Genomic DNA, 18,150 nt, shown 5'->3' with positions numbered 1-18,150 from the left:
ATGGCTGATCTTATGCTGAATCTGAAGACCTTTCAACCTGATTACGGAGCAGAGGCAACTGAGGAGCACCTCCTGTGTTTGAGAAAGTATGCCAAAGGGCTGACAGTTAATGCCTGTGCCCATGCAGTCTTCTTCTGCCAGCTGCTTGATGCCACCAAGTAAGGCAGGAAACAACCATTTTCCCCGTTTAGATTTCTTAGGGGTGATTAAACCTGCTGGTGGATGGGTGGCAACCTGGCCTTTAGGATTTCTGTCACTACAAAATGTTCTGTAGCATGGTACATTCCAAACTGACTTGTTAACTCTTTTTAAAATGGAGTGCCACTGCCTGTTATCAATTGCATATTGAAGTTCAGTCAAGAGAGGACTTCAAAGTGCTGCTGATTTTGCCTTGGGTGATCCTTAATATCTTTTGTCAAGAGGATGAAAAGACGTTTCCTTTCCCTTCTGTCAATCTGTGGTCCGCCAAGGCAAAGCATAAAAGGACCAACTTTCTTTTCATCTTCAAATGTTGCTCCTACCAGTTTATCTCTGTCCCTCCTATGAACTCTGTTTTATGTCTTTAGTAATGGACATGGGGGGGGGGGGGGGGGGGGGGGAGATCCCCCCTGGCCACTGGCAGCGGATGGGGCAGTAGTGTTGCAAGATCCAGGTTGGGAAACTCCTGAAGTTTTGGGATAGAACCTGGGGAGGGCAGGGGCCTCAGAGTCTACCCTCCAAAGCATCCATGTTCTACAGGGGAACTGCTCTCTGTAGTCTGGGGATGTGCTGTAATTCTGGGGGGTCCCCGGATACCATCTGGAGGCTGGCATCGTTAGGTGGAGATAAGGTAAGGAAATTTTAATAGATTATGTTATGTCAGAACTCAGATGAACAATTGACAATAGAATAAAGTTGAGGATTGTATGTTCTGATTGTGCATTTAAAAAGTGGCATCTGAAGCCTGAGGAAGGGAATCCTAGCCATTGGAACTGGCACTTAGCAGTTTGCCCTTAAATCTGTCTGATATGTAACTCTTACACTGACAAAGATTTGGTTCTGTGTTTTATTGCATGTAAGCAATATTCATAACACTACAGCAGTGCTCTGATACCATCAGATGGATCTTCCTCCTCTGTCTTTCTTCCTCAGTGCCTCTTCTCTCATGTGTCTTGTCTTTTTAGATTTGTGTAAGCAATATGTAACTCTTACATTGACAAAGATTCAGTTCTGTGTTTTATTGCATGTAAGCAATATTCATAACACTACAGCAGTGCTCTGATACCATCAAATGGATCTTCCCCCTCTGTCTTTCTTCCTCAGTGCCTCTTCTCTCATGTGTCTTGTCTTTTTAGATTTGTGTAAGCATGAAGGCGGGGCTTGTGTCTCTTGACTGGTCAGTTGCTTTGGGAGACAGTTGTCTGAAAAGTGGAAAGAAAATATAATGGACTTTTGGTGCTGTGTGAAAAGATCTTGGTCTTCTCCTTCTAGAACATAAAGAGTCAGGTGACCTTCCCATATGTTTGTCCAACTACAGAATGTCAGTCAGGTTTATTTTTTTTTCAACTCCTACAATCTTCTCTCTGAAAACTACTAAGAAATGTGTAGGCAGTGAGGTGGCTTGAATGGAGCTTCCAGTCATCAGAGATTTGGTGGTCTGTGTAGTCCCACCCCATCTCCTGCTAATATTACCTCTGTCTTGCTGTTTCAGCTGTAGCCTTCCATGTACTGACCACCAGCCTAGTGCAGTGGCTACAGTGTTGGGACTAAGGCCTGGGTGAGGCAGGTTCAAATCCCCACTGTCCCATGAAACTTGCCAAGTGATCTTGGGCTAGTCAGTCTCTCAGCCTTAACCTCTCCCACAGTAATCAACACCTTAAAGAAAGACCAACAAAATAGCATTTTGTATAACCTTTCACGACTCATAGTTCACTTCATCATATGAATTAAGTGTACAACTGTTGGGTGTGATTTTATATACAAGAGGGAATGGGGGATGTTACAAAGAATCCAAAGAGGGTGTGAAACACTCCTGACTAACAGCAGCAAAATACATTACACAGGCTCAATGCAGGATGAAATTAGGGTTGTTGTGAAAGTAAAATGGAAGAATAGATACCTTGCCTCTCAACCAACGGTTTTGGAGATGGCTTCCAAAATAAAATATCAATTAAAACTAGTTTTACAAAATGAACGATAAGTAATAACACAGAGAGAAATTTAAATCCAGACTATTTTTTTTTAAAGCCCACAGCAAGACACAATACATTATAAGAGCAGAGGGGGAAAGAAAGACCAGTGTTTCCACTTTATTATTATTACTACAACATCCTTCCTCATAAGAAGTACTGTTTGTAATTACTGTGTTACAGTTCTGCTTTTGTGTCCTTCCTCAGGCAGAAACAGAAGATTCGTGAGAATGTGCCTCTTTATGCCCGGGAATCCAAGGAAATAAGTCTTCGAAGCCTAAAGATTGGAATAATTGGGGGAGGCCACATTGGAAAACAGCTGGCCAGAGTGCTCCTGGAACTGGGTGGCTTTCCAGGAAAGAATATCCAGATCTCTACAAGGTGGCCAGAGACTCTGTGTAAGAATCTATGCTTGACAGAAGTTAGATTCATCTGTGCTCCCAGCATTCCCAAATACAGATTTGATTACCTTACCAATCCTGGTAGAGTTTGACAACTCCCAATAGTAAAAACAAATGTTGTTTATTTGTCCCCCGAAACTCCATCTGCATTTCTCTCCCCCTTGTATGTATGTGGCCCTAGGTTAGGATTGGCTTGTGTTGTATGTAATGTGAACTGCTCAGAGCCCTCAGGGGGTGAGCGGTATACAAATAGAATGTAATAATAATAATAATAATAATAATAATAATAATAATAATAATAATAATAATTTCTTATTACTGTTTGATGCAAGAATTTGTTTATTTATTTAGCATATATCTTATCCTGGTTTTCTCTCCAGTGGGGCCCCAAAGCAGCTTACAAGAATAACTATATAATATAAATAAATTTAAACAAAATACAGTGTAAAGAAAGAAGCACCCCCCACCTCAAGGTACACAAGGTGAGTGTCTCTGATATCCCGCAGGGTGATCCATCAAAACCACAGACTGCAAGCAACAGGATAAAAGCCAAGGGCAGCAGCCCCTTTGGCTCATGTCTCTCGTCTTGCCCACCTGCAACAGAAGGAAGAGATATGCACACCCTAGATGCTCTATGAGCTCTCCAGGATTGAGAGCCAGTTTGGTGTAGTGGTTAAGTGCGCAGACTCTAATCTGGGAGAATGGGGTTTGATTCCCCACTCCTCCACTTGCACCTGACTGGATGACCTTGGGCAAGCTGTAGTTCTGTCAGAGCTGTTCTCTCAAGGACAGCTCTGGAAAGAGCTCTCTCAGCCCCACCTACCTCACAGGGTGTCTGTTGTGAGGAGGGGAAGGGAAAGGAGTTTGTAAGCTGCTCTGAAACACCTTTGGGTAGTGAAGAGCGGGGTATAAATCCAATCTCTTCTTCTTCTTCTTAAATCCACAGTCAGTTAAGAACTTGAAACAGAAGTTCAGTTATGTAGTCTGCTGTTAACTGTTTGTTCATGCATACTCAATAGGTATTCTGATGATTTGCCTTCGTTTACAAATCTGATGACAACAGCTACATTTTCAATACCGCTCACCTCAGTGGTTTTGTAAAAGGAAATTATTTGCTCTAGGACCACTGAGGCCAGTATAGTTCTGGAGTAAGTGTTGGCTCTCTCTGCTGAGAGGAGGTTGATGACACCCTTCCAGAGGAAGCTGAAGGCTCCTCCTCTGCGTGGTTGGTTGTTCTCCTCTGCAGGGCCGGGTGAGGACTCAGGGGTGGGTACCTGTTCAGTTGTTGGTCCGTGTCCAGATTGTCTGGGTCCACCATATCTAGTGATGAACCTGTCCATTTCCAGATAATAAAATATAGAAGCTGTTAATAAATGATCAGAACAAGGAAACATGAAAGAAGCATGTGCATCCCCCCTGCCCCCGGGAGTAAATGAACCTGAAAACAGGATGGAAAAATTAAGATGGAATTTAACAGTTCAGAACACCTAGGCTGAACTGATAAGTGACTAAGCTCAGGAGGGAAAAAATAGGGCAGCAGACACCAAGCAAAGTTACAGCAAGCAAAGATTCCCTTACCCCGTTTTCACCCTGCTTCAAAAGAGCACTGAACTTTTTGTTTGCTTTTTTTAAAAAAACCATGCATTATTTGCAGCAGATCTTCAAACAGTAATTTGTTGTTCAGTCGCACAGTTGAGTCCAACTCTTTGCGACCCCATGGACCAGATCACGCCAGGCCTTCCTGTCTTCCGCCGTCCTCTGAAGTTGGCTCAATTTCATGTTCGTTGCATCTATGACACTGTCTAACCATCTCATCCTTTGCTGTCCCCGTCTTCTTTGACCTTCAATCTTTCCCAGCATCAGGGTCTTCCCCAGTGAGTGCTCCCTTCTCATTTGGTGGCCAAAGTATTTGAGCTTCAGTTTCATTATCGGGCCTTCCAGGGAACAGTCAGGGTTGATTTCTTTTAGGATTGACTGATTTGATCTTCTTGCAGTCCAAGGGACTCTCAAGAGTCTTCAGTAATTACATCAAGCAAATCTTTATGTTTTAAATTAAGATGCTTAGGCTGCTGATGCTTCAAAACAGGATTGAACTTTTTGGTTGCTTTTAAAAAGCCATGCATTTCCAGCAGATCTTCAAACAGTAATTTTGACTAACCCGCAACTCCCCTGCACCCCAAGACTGTTTTTGTACAAATTGGGCGGCCGACCATTCTCCTGCAGGGTCAGGCGAACGAGCAGTTCAGTCAAACGAGTTGCCAGCCACCGGCATATAGGAAGGGCGGGGCAGGCAAGGCAGGTCACGTGGTTCAACTAAGCAAGTCAGGACCCGACCGGCTGGCTACTGGGAGGGCGATTCAGGAAGAGGGCTCAGGAATTTGTTGGACGGAGGGAAAAGCAGGGATGGGTGCAGTGGCCAGCTGGAAAAGGCATGCGCGTGGCTGAAGAACACGACAGACTGGCCATCTGGAGAAGAGGAAGGTGGTATGTGCAGGGCAGGCAGACTGAGGCGTAGCGGCACAGTTAAAATTAAACATTTTAAAACTTTAAAAAACATTACTATGGGTTCAAAGAAAGGGTTTTGTGGGGCATGGTGTGTAATTAAGGGGACGTGGCCCCAAGATGCCCCACCATAGCTACAGGCTAGTTTGCAAATAGCTGGTAGCCATCTTCCCATAATCCCTCCTCAACTGTTCTGAGTCCTTGCTCTTCTTTTAGATTTGACATTCTAGATCTGTCTTCCTCAGATGACTCAAAATCACGATTGATGGTGGATTTGGGACAGGAAAATGTGAGAATTCAGATCCCAGCGGAATTATTACAGGCTCACTGGGTAACCTTAGGGTACATTGGCCTTCAGCCCCTATTCTGTATTATTAAAACACAGCATGAGAACAATAGCAACCTGTCTCTGAGTTTTAAGTTGAATAATATAAGGAAATGTTGAGGATCTTCTGAAGATTAGGAAGAAAAAAAGAAGAAACTGTCAATCCGAATAACCAAAATCACATTATACATTTTAAAATATGAGACCGTTAATAAATGGATTATTTCCCTTATATAAGGGAGGGAAAAAGAGGATTATTAAAAGGCTTTTTATAGTTTTTGAGTACTGGCCAGTTCCTATGACTTGACTGCTTTTGAGTTGTGGACTTCAAATCGGAGTTCTTGAAATAGTGCCAGGCAAATGTTTTTCTGCATTTTTGCTTTGGGTATAGAAGCTTCTTTCCTCTGTAACCAAGAAGACTTTGTTGTAGCTATCCATCACCATTATTTCTGGTTTTCTCATGTGCTGTCTGATTGGATGGTTTCACTGAAACGTTGTGGCCCATTTTCTTTCATGCCAATATGTTTGAGAGAAAATTTAGTAACATCACTCAATCTCATCCTAGCAATACAGTCTATGTATTGAAGTATCATCTAGACTCAGAATACCTAAGATGTTGCTTCTATCCCTATTTCTTTTGCTGTTATTGACAGTGAACCTCTGTAAATCATCTATGCACCATGCAGAGAAGCATAACTTTGGTATTGTCTTTCACTGGAGACTTCCCAGAGTCTAATCTTGCGTATCCTCTGAAAGCTATATGAGATGTATTCAGACTGTTTTTTGGGTTGCTAAAGATAAAGCAACACAGAAAGGGATAGGGTAGAATTATTACTATATTGTTATTCACCCTGAATCTTTGAGCTAGAGTAGGCTGTGAGCCCAAATAAATGAAGCATGCGGAGAGGATTACCTTCTTTTTCATTTGTTCTTTTCCAGTAGAATTTCAGGCACTAGGAGTTGACTGCTTTTACAACAACAGGAAGCTGGTGGGCTGGGCAGACGTTGTGTTTCTCTGCTGCCTCCCTTCCCATCTGCCATACATCTGCTCAGAAGTTCACAAGGAACTCAAACAATCTTCTATTGTATACAGCCTGGTCTCAGCTATCCCTCTGCCCAGGTATGACATCATCATGACATCTGAATAAGCTTGATAAATTGGCCCTTGATTAAGCCGGAGAAGTTCATGCTGAAGGAGGAGGAGGAGGAAAGTGAGAGGAGAAAGTGGTAAAAGCCACTACTGCAGCAGACAGTGGTGGTGCTCATTCGAAGCTTAATTTGCACTCGTAAGACACCTCAATGCAGCCTGTCAATGACAACTGAGGAAAAAATCATGCTGATTTCCTTCCTGATGGCTTTTGCCAGGAAAGCACACTTACAGTGCCATCCTAAGCAGTTACACCCTTCTCAGTGAATTGAAATCAAAGAGTTTGAAGGGTATAGCTGATGACGCAGTCCTTTTGTCACCGACTCGTTTGGGGTTAAAGTGTTTACTTGATCGCTGCTATGAATATTGTGCTGCCAACTACCTGGAGTTAAATTATGAGAAGTCCAAAGTAGTGGTCTTTTCCAACTCCTGGAAGTTTCATGACTGGAAAATCAATGGCCATTCCTTGGAACGGGTCAAAGTCTTTAAATATCTTGGTGTTCATTTTCAATACAATGCCTCTTGGGTATGTCACCGAAAAACAGCAATTAATACGGCCAAGGTAAATGCGGCAGCAATTTCCAAATGTTATTTTTCAGGAAGAGGTAACCAGTATACCTGCTGCTTTAAAAGCCTTTAATGCTAAAATAGGGGCCCCGTTATTATATGGGATGCTTATTTGGATCAATACAACTGGAAATCTCATAGAACAGCCTCGGTCCTATTTCCTGAGGAAAATCTTTGGGGTGCCAATGTGTGTCCCTATGCAGCTTTATGCCTGGAATGTGGCCAGAACATGTTGATAACTAAAGCATGGCTAATTACAATTAAGTATTGGCTTCACCTTCTTTTCAATTCGGACCCTTCTGGTTACACCTATCAACTTCTACTGGAATCTAATGACTCTAACTGGATTACCTATATAGAATCCAAAATTAAATCCCTGGATATCACCTTAGATTCCTTACTCCTTACTTCTGAATCTGAGGCTTTTTCAATTATAAAAGCCAATTTACTTTGTTCTGAGCTACATATATGTATGTATAATGCTGTATAATGCTGCTGTATAATGCAGCTGTATAATGCTGCTAATAAAACCTGTTCTCCTGATTGCTTAAAGATTCTTATTCTTCTTGATAATCCAAACCTTGAGATAACAGAAGTTTCTAAATTTCTTTTTGGTGCCATTTCTATTCACCCTTTATTTAATTGATGGGTATACTTACTTGGTAATTCCTTGTTTCTGAATTTTGCAAGTATTATTCTATTCTGTGGTTGTTGTTGGTGGTGCTTTTTTTGTATATGGGTTTGCAAGGGTTACATGCCAATAAAGGTAACTGGACTGGGACTGGTATAGCTCTGTTAAGTTACTGCTAGTTCCTCAGATGGTATACATGTGACTGATGACCGTCCAAAGGGTATTGGTTAAAAGGGTATTGGTTAGATTTGTGGAAATGTTCTAATGGTTATTCTACAGAAGTATCCCATAACACTTCTGGCATGCTTGCTGGTGACCACCATCAACCTGGTTCTTGCTTGTTTTCAGGCTGAAGCAACTCATTTCCTCCAATGCTGTCTTGAGGCCACACTACACCTTCACAGACGGCAGCCCCCTCACTTCGTGGGAGATGAACAGGACAGTTGTGGAAGCGCTCAGAGATCCAGCTGTTGTGCGGGCTACGTGTCCCCTTGGCCCTATGGGTACTTTTCCCTTCAACTATGTCTGATCCTGGCTATTCCCAGGGGGGCGTGTGTGTGTGTGTGTACACAAATGCCTTGTTTTAGATGTCCCAATGTAAAAATTTCATGTGAGTGAAGAATAAGCCCATTAGGTTGAAAGGGTATATAGCAGAAAAGCAGTCCAGGGGGCCAAGCAAAATGAAGATGCTGGGAGTTGATTACCCCACTTTAGACAGTCCCATGAAGATGTGAGGAACACTACCAAATGTTGTCTCTGAGATCCCAACAGAGAGCTGCAAATTAGAAGGAGCAGCAGTTGGCCTTAAATCTAATGTAGGGCTTCCCTCTTGATTGTTTTGCAGGGGCAATTGCTGTGAATCCCAAGTGGCTGGAGGCTGTTTTCTATGCCACTCTAAACAGTTACACACGTCAGGATTTATCCTATACAGAGGCCCTGAAGTTACTCAATGAAGTATGTTTTCATGAGAATGTCACCACCTCCTCTGAGGAACAGAAATCACCACCACCACAACCACTGTTTGTTTGCGAAAGCTTTATCAATGAGGCCTTCGCTTCCTCATTGACACCTGATGAGTAAGTAGAAGAACATAAGAAGAGCCCTGCTGGATCAGACCAGTAGTCCATCTAGTCCAGCATCCTGTCTCACACAGTGGCCAGCCAGTCCCTCTGGACAGCCAACAACAGGGCATAGTGGCCAAGGCCTTCCCCAGCATGTTGCCTCCTGGCTCTGGGATTCAGAAGTTTAGTGCCTCTGAATGTGGAGGTCCCTTTCAGTCACCATGGCCAGTAGCCATTGATACACTTATCCTCCATGAATCTATTTAATTCCCTTTTAAAGCTGTTTATACCTGTGGCCATCACTATATCCTCTGGCAGCAAATTCCACATTTTAATCTCTGTAAAGTCATATTTCCTTTTGTCTGTCCTGAACCTACTGCCTATCAGTTTCATTGGATGCCCTCGAGTTCTAGTATTTTGGGAAAGGGAGAAAATTTTCTCTTTTGTCAATTTATTCCACTCCATGCATAATTTTGTAAACCTCTATCATGTCCAGTGTTCCCTCTAAGCTGAGTTAGTGTGAGCTAGCTCACAGTTTTTTAGCCTCCAGTTCACACTGTTTGTTCTAGCTCAGGAAGATGGCTCAAGGGTAGCCAAATCGCTTGCTCATGACTTTAATACCAGTAGCTCACAAAGTAGAATTTTTGCTCACAAGACTCCACAGCTTAGAGGAAGCATTGATCATGTTCCCCCATTAGTTGTCTCTTTTCTAAATGGAAAAGTCCCAGACTCTTCAGCCTTCTCTCATAGGGAAGGTGCTCCAACCCCCTAATCACCTTGGTTGCCCTCCTCTGTACTTTTTCCAGCTCTCCAATGTCCTTTTTGAGATACAGTGACCAGAACTGTATACTGTATTCCAGTTGAAGCTGCACCATAGATCTATACAGGGGCATTACAATATTGGCCGTTTATCCTTAATCCTTTTCCTAATAATCCCTAACACAGAGTTTGCCTTTTTCACCTGAGCACACTGGGTTGACACTTTCACTGAGCTATCCACTATGACTCCAAGTTCTTTTTCCCTCTCAGTCTCAGCGAATTCAGACCCCATTAGCCTATACTTGAAGTTGGGGGTCGGGGTTTTGTCCCAATGTGCATCACCTTACACTTACCAACACTGAACTTCATTTGCCACATTGTCGCACAGTCAGCCTTGGTTTTCACCATCCTGAATAATTTTGTGTCATCTGCAAACTACATCCACTACAGTTCTTGAAGGAGCTCTCTCAGCCCCACCTACCTCACAGGGTGTCTGTTGTGGGGAGGGGAAGGGGAAGGAGTTTGTAAGCCGCTCTGAGTGAAGAGCAGGGTATAAATCCAATCTCCTCTTCTCTTCTTCTTCTACTCACCCTCAGTTCCAGATCATTATAGAGAAATTAAATAGTACGGGTCCCAATACTGATCCTTGTGGGACCCCACTGCTTACTTTCCTCCATTGTGAGAACTGTCCATTTATTCCTACTCTTTACTTCCTCTCATTAACCAGTTTTTAATCCATAAGAGAACCTGTCCTCTTATCCCAGGACTGCTAAATTTAGTCAGGAGTCTTTGGTGAGGTACCTTGTCAAAAGCCTTTGCAAAGTCCAGGTTGTATAATGCCTACTGGGTCACTGTTGTCTACATGCTTGTTCACCTTCTCAAAAAACTCCAAAAGATTAGTGAGGCAGGACTTCACTTTGCAGAAGCCATGCTGATTTTCTCTCAGCAGGCTTTGTCCCTCTACGTGCCTAACAATTCTATCTTTGATTACAGTTTCTACTAATTTGCCTGAGAGAGTTGTTACGGTGACTGGCCTGTAATTTCGTGGTTCCCCTCTGGATCCCTTTTTAAAAACTGATGTCACATTTTTCTGGCACAGTGGCTGAATTTAGTGATAGGTGACATATATGGGTTAGATCAATGATCTCACATCTGAGTTCCTTAGAAACTCTCGGGTGTGTGCCATAAGGACATGAAGACTTATCCGTTTTTAATTTCCCCAATAGGTCTAGAACTCCATCTCTGGTCACCTCAGTTTGGCTCAGTTCTTCAGACTACCTTCCTGAAAATAGGGGCTGTGTGTCTGCTATGCTGCCATGATTGGGGGGGGATTCATTCTCTTCCTCTGTGGGCCAGATGCTGTTTTTTACTTTTGCTTCTGTACTGCTTGATTATCAAGAAGAAGAAGAGAAGAAGAGATTGGATTTATACCCCGCCCTTCACTTGAAGTCTCAGAGCGGCTTACAAACTCCTTTCCCTTCCCCTCCCCAAAACAGACACCCTGTGAGGTGGGTGGGGCTGAGAGAACTCTGACACAAACTGCTCTTTTTCAAGGACAGCTGCGCCAGAGCTTGTGACTGACCCAAGGTCACATCAGCAGGTGCAAGTGGAGGAGTGGGGAATCAAACCCGGTTCTCCCAGATTAGAGTCCGCACACTTAACCACTACACCAAACTGGCTCTCCCTTGCAGGTTGCTGGTGTAGAGTCTGGGATGCCTGGAACCGTGGGAGCGCTTTCGGTTCCCAGCTGCGGCCTCTAATGGCCTGGGGACCCGTCTCCCATGCACGGGAGACAGGCTAATTGGCTTATGGAAAGGGGGGGTGCATACAAATACCCTATATCCCATCATGCTTGTAGGAACGTTGCCATTCTTAACAGTGCCTATGTTAATGCCTCTATAGCTCTGCAATAAAGTATAACCTTTCTGATAAGTGTGTACTCTGTTGTTGGCTGTGGAACCTGACACTGTGGTGTGGGTACATGCCCCACACATTCCACAGTGAACGCAGAAGCAAAAAAAGTCATTGACTTTTGTCATCCAAAGCCCCCAATGCTTCTCTGCTCTGGATATATTTTAAAAAATGTTTATTGTCTTGATGCTTTTAGCAATCCGCTCCTTAAAATCTCTTTTAGAACGCCTAATTATTGACTAGCATTTCTTTTGCCAGAGCCTGTGGTCCCTCCTGTTCAATGCTTTGGGACAGACCTTCCACTTTTTATTTTTTATAGCTTCCTTGACTTGTGTTGTTAACCATGCAGGCATTCTTTTAAACTTGGCAGTGCCTTTCCTAACCTGTGGAATGCATTCTATTGAGGATCTGACTCTCTTGTGTTTCCCCTTCAGCTTCCTTATTACTGTTCCCTTTATTTTTGTACAGTTCCTTCTTTTGAAATCAAATGTTACAGTTTTGGAATTTAAGGGTAACTTTCCAATTGCATTTAATCATGCTCTACTTCAGCATTTCCCAATCTGACCCAAAGGTGGATTGTGAAACCTCTGAAAATGGGGTCAGGCTTTTGAAGTTTTATTGATAATGTGCATGTCTGTTTGGTTTTTTTTTAGTCCGTCACCATACCAAGTAAATTTTGGCTTCTGGGTCACCATACCAAAAAACAGTTGTGATTACTCTACTCTACAGAACACATTGAAAGGCTGAAAGGGCTTCATATATAGTGACTATAAGCTATAGTGAATGGCTCTATTGGAATCATTGTTTCTGAGTACAAGAATCCTGGGTATGCTCTTGAAGGCAATAAGCATCTCTTCATAGGGAAGGCTGAAGAGTGCCTTCAGTCCTGAAGAGTTGGCTCCCTACAGCCCCCACTCCCCCCTCAATTTAACTTGGGTCACAGAAAGGTTAATTGACCACTTCCAGCATTTCCATTGTTAGCGGTATGGTGGAAGCTGTTGCAAAAATGTATGCCTGATGGTAACTCCATGAGGGAGGTCATAATAACTGAAAGTAACTTAGCATGTGATTGGTTTCCATGCCCTTCCCATGGCCACTAAATACATACAGTAGTGCCATGGAGATATTCTGTGCAACTGGAATTATCTGTAGGGTAAAAACTTTCCAAACAGTACTGGCAGTTCCTGCCATGTGAAAGTATTTCCAATAGCTGTAATGTTTGAACCAGCCCTGATGTGTGCTATATTCATTCTGCTGTTCTATTATTTTCTGTTACCCTCTTTGCTGAGATTCCATCACTTGTAAGAGAAAGCTATTTCCCCCAGTGTGCAGGCTCTGTTCTATGGCTTGGTGTTTTCTCTTGACATCTTTTCAGAGAAACAAAAAATGACTTAATGGTTGAACATTGCAACATATAAGATTTCTGTGTGTGTGTTATGTACCATCAAGTTGCTTCTGATTTATGGTGACTCTATGAATTAGTGACCTCCAAAACGTCCCATTATTAACAGCCTTGCTCCAGTCTTGCAAACTGAAGGTATGGCTTTCTTTTACTGAGGCAATCCATCTCATGTTGGGTCTTCTTATCTTACTGCCAGGGCTTTTTTTCTGGGGGAACGTGCCAGAACGGAGTTCTGGAACCTCTTCAACAAAATTCTTTTAAAAATGTTTAAAAGTTCATGAGTTTTCAGTATGCAGATTGAAAACTTCATTTCCCTCTTGAGAGTTCCAGCACTTCTTTTTCAAAAGAAAAAGAAAAAAAGCCCTGCCTACTGCCTTCAGCGTTTTGTAGCATTATTCTTTTCTAGTGAGTATTGTCTTCTCCTGATGTGACCAAAGTACAATAGCCGCATTTTAGGTATCTTAGTTTCTAGGGAGAATTCATGCTTGATTCGATCTAGAACCCATGTACTTTTCTTTTTGGAGGTCTGTGTCAGTTGTAAAACTCTCCTCCAACACCATGTTTCACATGGATAGATTTTCTTCCTGTCCATTGTCTTCAGTGTCCAGCTTTTGCATCTATACATAGTAATGAAAAGATACAGCAGACCCATTATAGCAAAATGATAGCAGTCGAATGAAAGTTGAATGTTGAACAATGGATAACATTGAACGATACAGCCTTTTCTTTTCTCCTAGTACCTTCCCCTGGTTTGACCTGACAGCTGTACAGCTAAAGGAGACTCCCCTTCACCAGCTTCTAGCAACAGATACGTCTTTCCGGAATAACATTGCTTCATTTTATTGTAATGTCATTGCTCTGTTGGCTGCAGATTATGAAGAAAGCATGGTAGGCATCCCTAAGAAGATTCCTCTATCAGCTGTGCTCTTGCATCCCACCACAAATCAGGAATTAACAGCATCTGGCACGGATGGGACTTGTCCAAGTAATGCAGAGGAGGCATCTAGTAGTGACTCTGAAGACATAAATTAATTATTCTGAGATTCAAGCTGTTTAGAGGTGGGAAGGCTTCCACTGAGTACTAGAAAGAACAGTGGCAATACTGACTATTACTCATCCTAACTATTTGCATTGCTAGAATCCAAAGAGTTATTCATAAGGCAGCTATGTCACTGGAGGATATTTTACCATGGAAAAATCAGATGCATAGTAGGAGGGGGGCACTTAAAAAAACTCTTGAGGCAATTACTCAGTATGTTATGCCAAAATAAAATGAAGTTGAGGGAATTATTCAAGAACTAGTTTTTAATCTAGCTAAGCCTATATACTTCCACCTCTAAGTTGTGAGTACAATTTGAGGGTGAACACAAGGTTAGTGATTTAACTAGCAGTACAGACCTTCCTGGGAGTAAGCCCCACTGAATAGACCCGAGTAGAATTCTGAGTAGACCTGTTTGGGATTGCAACATCCATAAGCAGTCTTGCAATATAAAGATGATGACCAGGTTTCCCATTTCAGCATGAGACAATTTGAATTGTGCTATTTGCTGCATGGAATTGCAATAATAAAGTTGCTTTCCTGAAAACATTCTGAAATTTGCAGGTAATGCTTGTAGAAAATTTTTTTGGATTCTAGCGTTTCCTATGAATCAGGAGATCCCTGCTTCCTGTAGCTGATTTTCCTGTTTTGTTCTTGCAGTTGAGGAACATTCTGTGTGCACAGTAAGGTATTGCTATGTAGGGAATTTTCACAGAAATGAATGGGAATTCCCTTCAGGTGGAGATTGTGACTATGCACCCATCCTAATGAGCGCATGTTTGGTTTTCCACTTAAGAGTCAAAGTTAGCAGCTGCATCAGCCTTGATGAGCGCATGTTTGGTTTGCTTCTCAGAGTATTTCCACTTAGAGTCAAAGTTAGCAGCTGCATCAGCCTACTGCTGTGGCTGATTTGACTGATAGCCATGAGGAGTAGAGTGAGGTGAATGTATTTTTCTCAAAAAATAACCTGAATTATCAACCTCATACCCAGGATACCTGCTAAGTTAATTTGGAGGAATTCAATCCCTGATAGGGAAGACCTCAGCCTGAGACCCTGTAGAGTCACTCCCAGTTTGAATAGACAATACTGACTGTGATTGACCAAGGGTCTGATTCAGTATAAGTCAGTTTCATGTGTGTTGCATAATTAAGCACATTTTCTTAAATGAAAAACACGTCTAAAAATAATAACAGAAATCATCTATGTTTGAGGCATGAATGTCTAAAAATAATAATAAACAGAAATCATCTATGTTTGAGGCATGAGGTGCAGGATACCTTCAAACCACATTTCAATCTGCCCCATAAACTCAGTTCCTTTGCCCAGTCTGAATGTCTGACTTTTACAGGACTTGACAGTGTCATCATTGCAGCTTTGGAAGCCAATCTTTCTCTGCCTACCCTTAGCAGCCAGTAGTCATCTCAGAAAAAGGTTTCCTAGGAGTTAGGGGATTCTTAAGGAAGAGTGGAATCAGACAAATTCACTATTCCCTCTTCCATTAAAATGTCAGTAGATCCCAACGCAGAGTCTAATGTAATAAAAACACTGAGCATTCATCAAAAGCCGCCCTGAGCCTGCTTTTGTGGAGAGGGCGGGGGTACAAATTAAATAAATAAATAAAAATACTTCATGTTGGTGATTTCAGTAATTCTTACAATAATCCTAATTTGTTATTCCCAGTAGCAGATAATGGTTCTGAAACTGCATGAGGTCATGTAGTGAGTTTGTGTGAAATTATGGTTTCATGTCCCATTTTCTCAACCAACATACTACACCATAAGAACATAAGAGAAGCCAATGTTGGATTAGGCCAATGGCCCATCTAGTCCAACACTCTTGTCAAACAGTGGCCAAAAATACCAGGTGCCATCAGGAAGTCCACCAGCTTTAACGAAGAGCAATGAGAAGGTTTCTGTTAGGAGACTGTCCAGTGATCTACTGTGCTGTGCATTTATGAGCTTAATCCATGAGATTGTGTTGCCACAGCACCACATGATGTTGGGATGTTTAGGGTTAGACTTCTGCTTATCCTGTCCTGGTGTGCACCTTAGTTTGCTCGCTTGCAGCAAACTAACTGTATGTTTACTGCAGTGCACTGTACATGGGGCTACCCTTGAATACTGTTCAGAAGCTACACTTGTTACATAATGCTACAGCTAGAATGGTGACTTGGGTAGGTCATAGGTACTATATCACTCCAATCTTGTTCCATCTATGCTAGCTCTCACTTTACTTCAAGGTCTTTAAAGCCCTATGCAGCTTGAGAGCAACATACCATAAGGACTGCCACCTCCAATAGGAACCTACCAGTCCACTCGGGCCATCTTCAGAAGCCCTGCTTCAGTTGCCTCTGCCATCTGAGGCTAAATGGGTGGCAACTTGAGGGCCTTGTCAGTTGTGATGCCAAAACTCCTCACCCCCCCGGGAGATTCAGCTGTCTCTCCCTATTATTGTCTTCCGTCAACAGTTGAATTTTTTTTGTTTTAGATCAAGATGGGTAGCCATGTTTGTCTGTAGCAGTAGAAAAAAGCAAGAGTCCATCAGCACCTTAAAAACTAACAAAATTTTTGCCAGGGGATGAGCTTTTGTGAGTCACTACTCACAGATTTTGTTAGTCTTTTAAAGTGCTATTAAATTTTTGTTTTGTTACTGGCCCTCCTCTCTGGTTTTGGTCTTATGTATATTTATGTTTTTATTGAATGATTTTATACATGCCGTATTTTGTTGTTTTAATGTTGAAATGTTTTAATACTTTGATGTTAGCTGCCTTGGGAACCCTATTTAGATTGAAAGGTGGCACAGAAATGTTTAAAATAAGTAACATAAATATACTTAGAGAGTGGGGACCACCACTCAGATGTAGGAAAGAGATTCACAGCACTGTAAAGGCCACAACTACAGTTATTATTTTGAGGAAAGTGAACTTAAATTTGGACTTGGCACTTGTCTTGAAATTGAAGAACTTGGCTCATACATCTGTAACTGTGCATCCTGGATAAACTTAGGATAGGTGAGGGCGTCACTTCGTTTTCCAGTCCGAGATTTTTGTTCTAGAAATAAGCCCATGTTATCTCTGTAAGGGAGAGCGATGCTTCTGGAAAAAAGAGGCTCCTTTGTGTCCAGCAGTAGTCGCACATGACGGGAAATTTCCTGCAATGCAAAAGGTTAAGAAAACAATCTTCATCAGGTATAAAATGGGACAGAATAGGGGACTCTTTTCAGTTTTTTATTTCACTTTATTTTTTCTTTGTACTGTATGATACAACAGCAAGTAATCTCCCAGTATAAGAATTGGAATGGTCAGTTCTTATCAGAAACATGTTAGCAGTTTCTTAGTATTACACTGGCTGCTTGTGTTTTATCATGACAAACAAATCACATCATCTATATAAGAACTTTAAGAGACAGAAAGCTATCCAGTACAGATAGTATATTTTTATCCCTTCCTCTAAGGAGCTCAGGGCAGTTTCTTTCTTCCCCATTTTGTCCTCACAGCAATCCCATGAGGCAGGTTGGGTTGAGAGAAAATTATTCAGTTAGTTGTCTGACTTTGTCAGATTCAAGGCAGATTACAAGATATTATAAACATAATATATATAAGTGACAATAAAATAATTAGATTACATAATTAGAGAATGAGGAAATAAAAACAGTATCTTATAGCGAATAAACTGGCTTTCATAATTAGAGAACAGTCAAATAAAGCAATAATCCAATCAAAATACAGTATGAAGGGAGGGGAACAGCCTTAAATTTTCACAGGCAATTAAAATTACAATATTACTACCTTTATATAAAACTAGGAGTAATGCCCATTGTGGGATGAAATACAACGAGATCTAGAAGGAAGCTCTAGATGAGTGTCCCGACTCTGGCTGGTGGGGCGGCAGAGGGAAGTGGAAAATGGAGGGAGGCAAGACATGTTTCTTTCCTTCTGCTTAGCTATAAGGCAGGGCTGTCTCAAGTCATTTTGCTGCCCCAAGTGGGTAGAATGGGAGGACAGCCTCATGGTAACAGATATGTTTCTCTCCACCTCTGATTTATTTTTTGAGGGGGAGGGGGGTGTTATGCAGTGGCAGATAAGGTAGAAAAGCACCTCCTCCTATGCCATGTTTTCTGGGTTCCAAGGGTCTGGAAAGTAGTTCCATAGCTGATTACACGGTTGCCAACTCTGGGTTGGGAAATACCTGTAGATTTGAGGGGTAGAGTCTGAGGAGGGCAGGATTTGGGGTGGGG

General features: G+C 42.1%; 2 protein-coding genes across 2 annotated transcripts in view; one reads left to right on the top strand and one right to left on the bottom strand.

The window, feature by feature from the left end:
• Window positions 1-13,943, top strand: NOXRED1 (NADP-dependent oxidoreductase domain containing 1). Its single transcript, XM_015418341.1, has 6 exons — window positions 1-158; window positions 2,376-2,566; window positions 6,336-6,516; window positions 8,090-8,244; window positions 8,586-8,817; window positions 13,612-13,943. Exons 1-6 carry the CDS (start codon window positions 1-3, stop codon window positions 13,904-13,906), a joined length of 1,212 nt encoding a protein of 403 aa, XP_015273827.1. The 3' UTR covers window positions 13,907-13,943.
• Window positions 13,944-16,685: 2,742 nt separating this feature from the next.
• The window catches only part of SAMD15 (sterile alpha motif domain containing 15), a 6,841-nt gene continuing 5,376 nt past the window's right edge, over window positions 16,686-18,150 (bottom strand). Inside the window, exon 3 of the mRNA XM_015418370.1 lies at window positions 16,686-17,064. Coding sequence (XP_015273856.1) covers window positions 16,819-17,064 — 246 coding nt within the window. The 3' untranslated portion in view covers window positions 16,686-16,818. The remainder of the gene's footprint in view (window positions 17,065-18,150) is intronic.

Source organism: Gekko japonicus, unplaced genomic scaffold (assembly GCF_001447785.1).
Source record: "Gekko japonicus isolate JY-2015 unplaced genomic scaffold, Gekko_japonicus_V1.1 scaffold3, whole genome shotgun sequence".
NCBI lineage: Eukaryota > Metazoa > Chordata > Lepidosauria > Squamata > Gekkonidae > Gekko > Gekko japonicus.
The sequence above is the reverse complement of the archived record's forward strand: the minus strand, read 5'-3'. Positions and strand labels throughout refer to the sequence as shown.

Excerpts from the sequence above, each read along its gene's own strand:
- NOXRED1 (XM_015418341.1), top strand. The coding sequence starts at position 1 with ATGGCTGATCTTATGCTGAATCTGAAGACCTTTCAACCTGATTACGGA. Across the intron at positions 159-2,375 it reads CAGCTGCTTGATGCCACCAA|GCAGAAACAGAAGATTCGTG; the intron begins GTAAGGCAGGAA and ends GTCCTTCCTCAG. Across the intron at positions 8,818-13,611 it reads TCCTCATTGACACCTGATGA|TACCTTCCCCTGGTTTGACC; the intron begins GTAAGTAGAAGA and ends CTTTTCTCCTAG.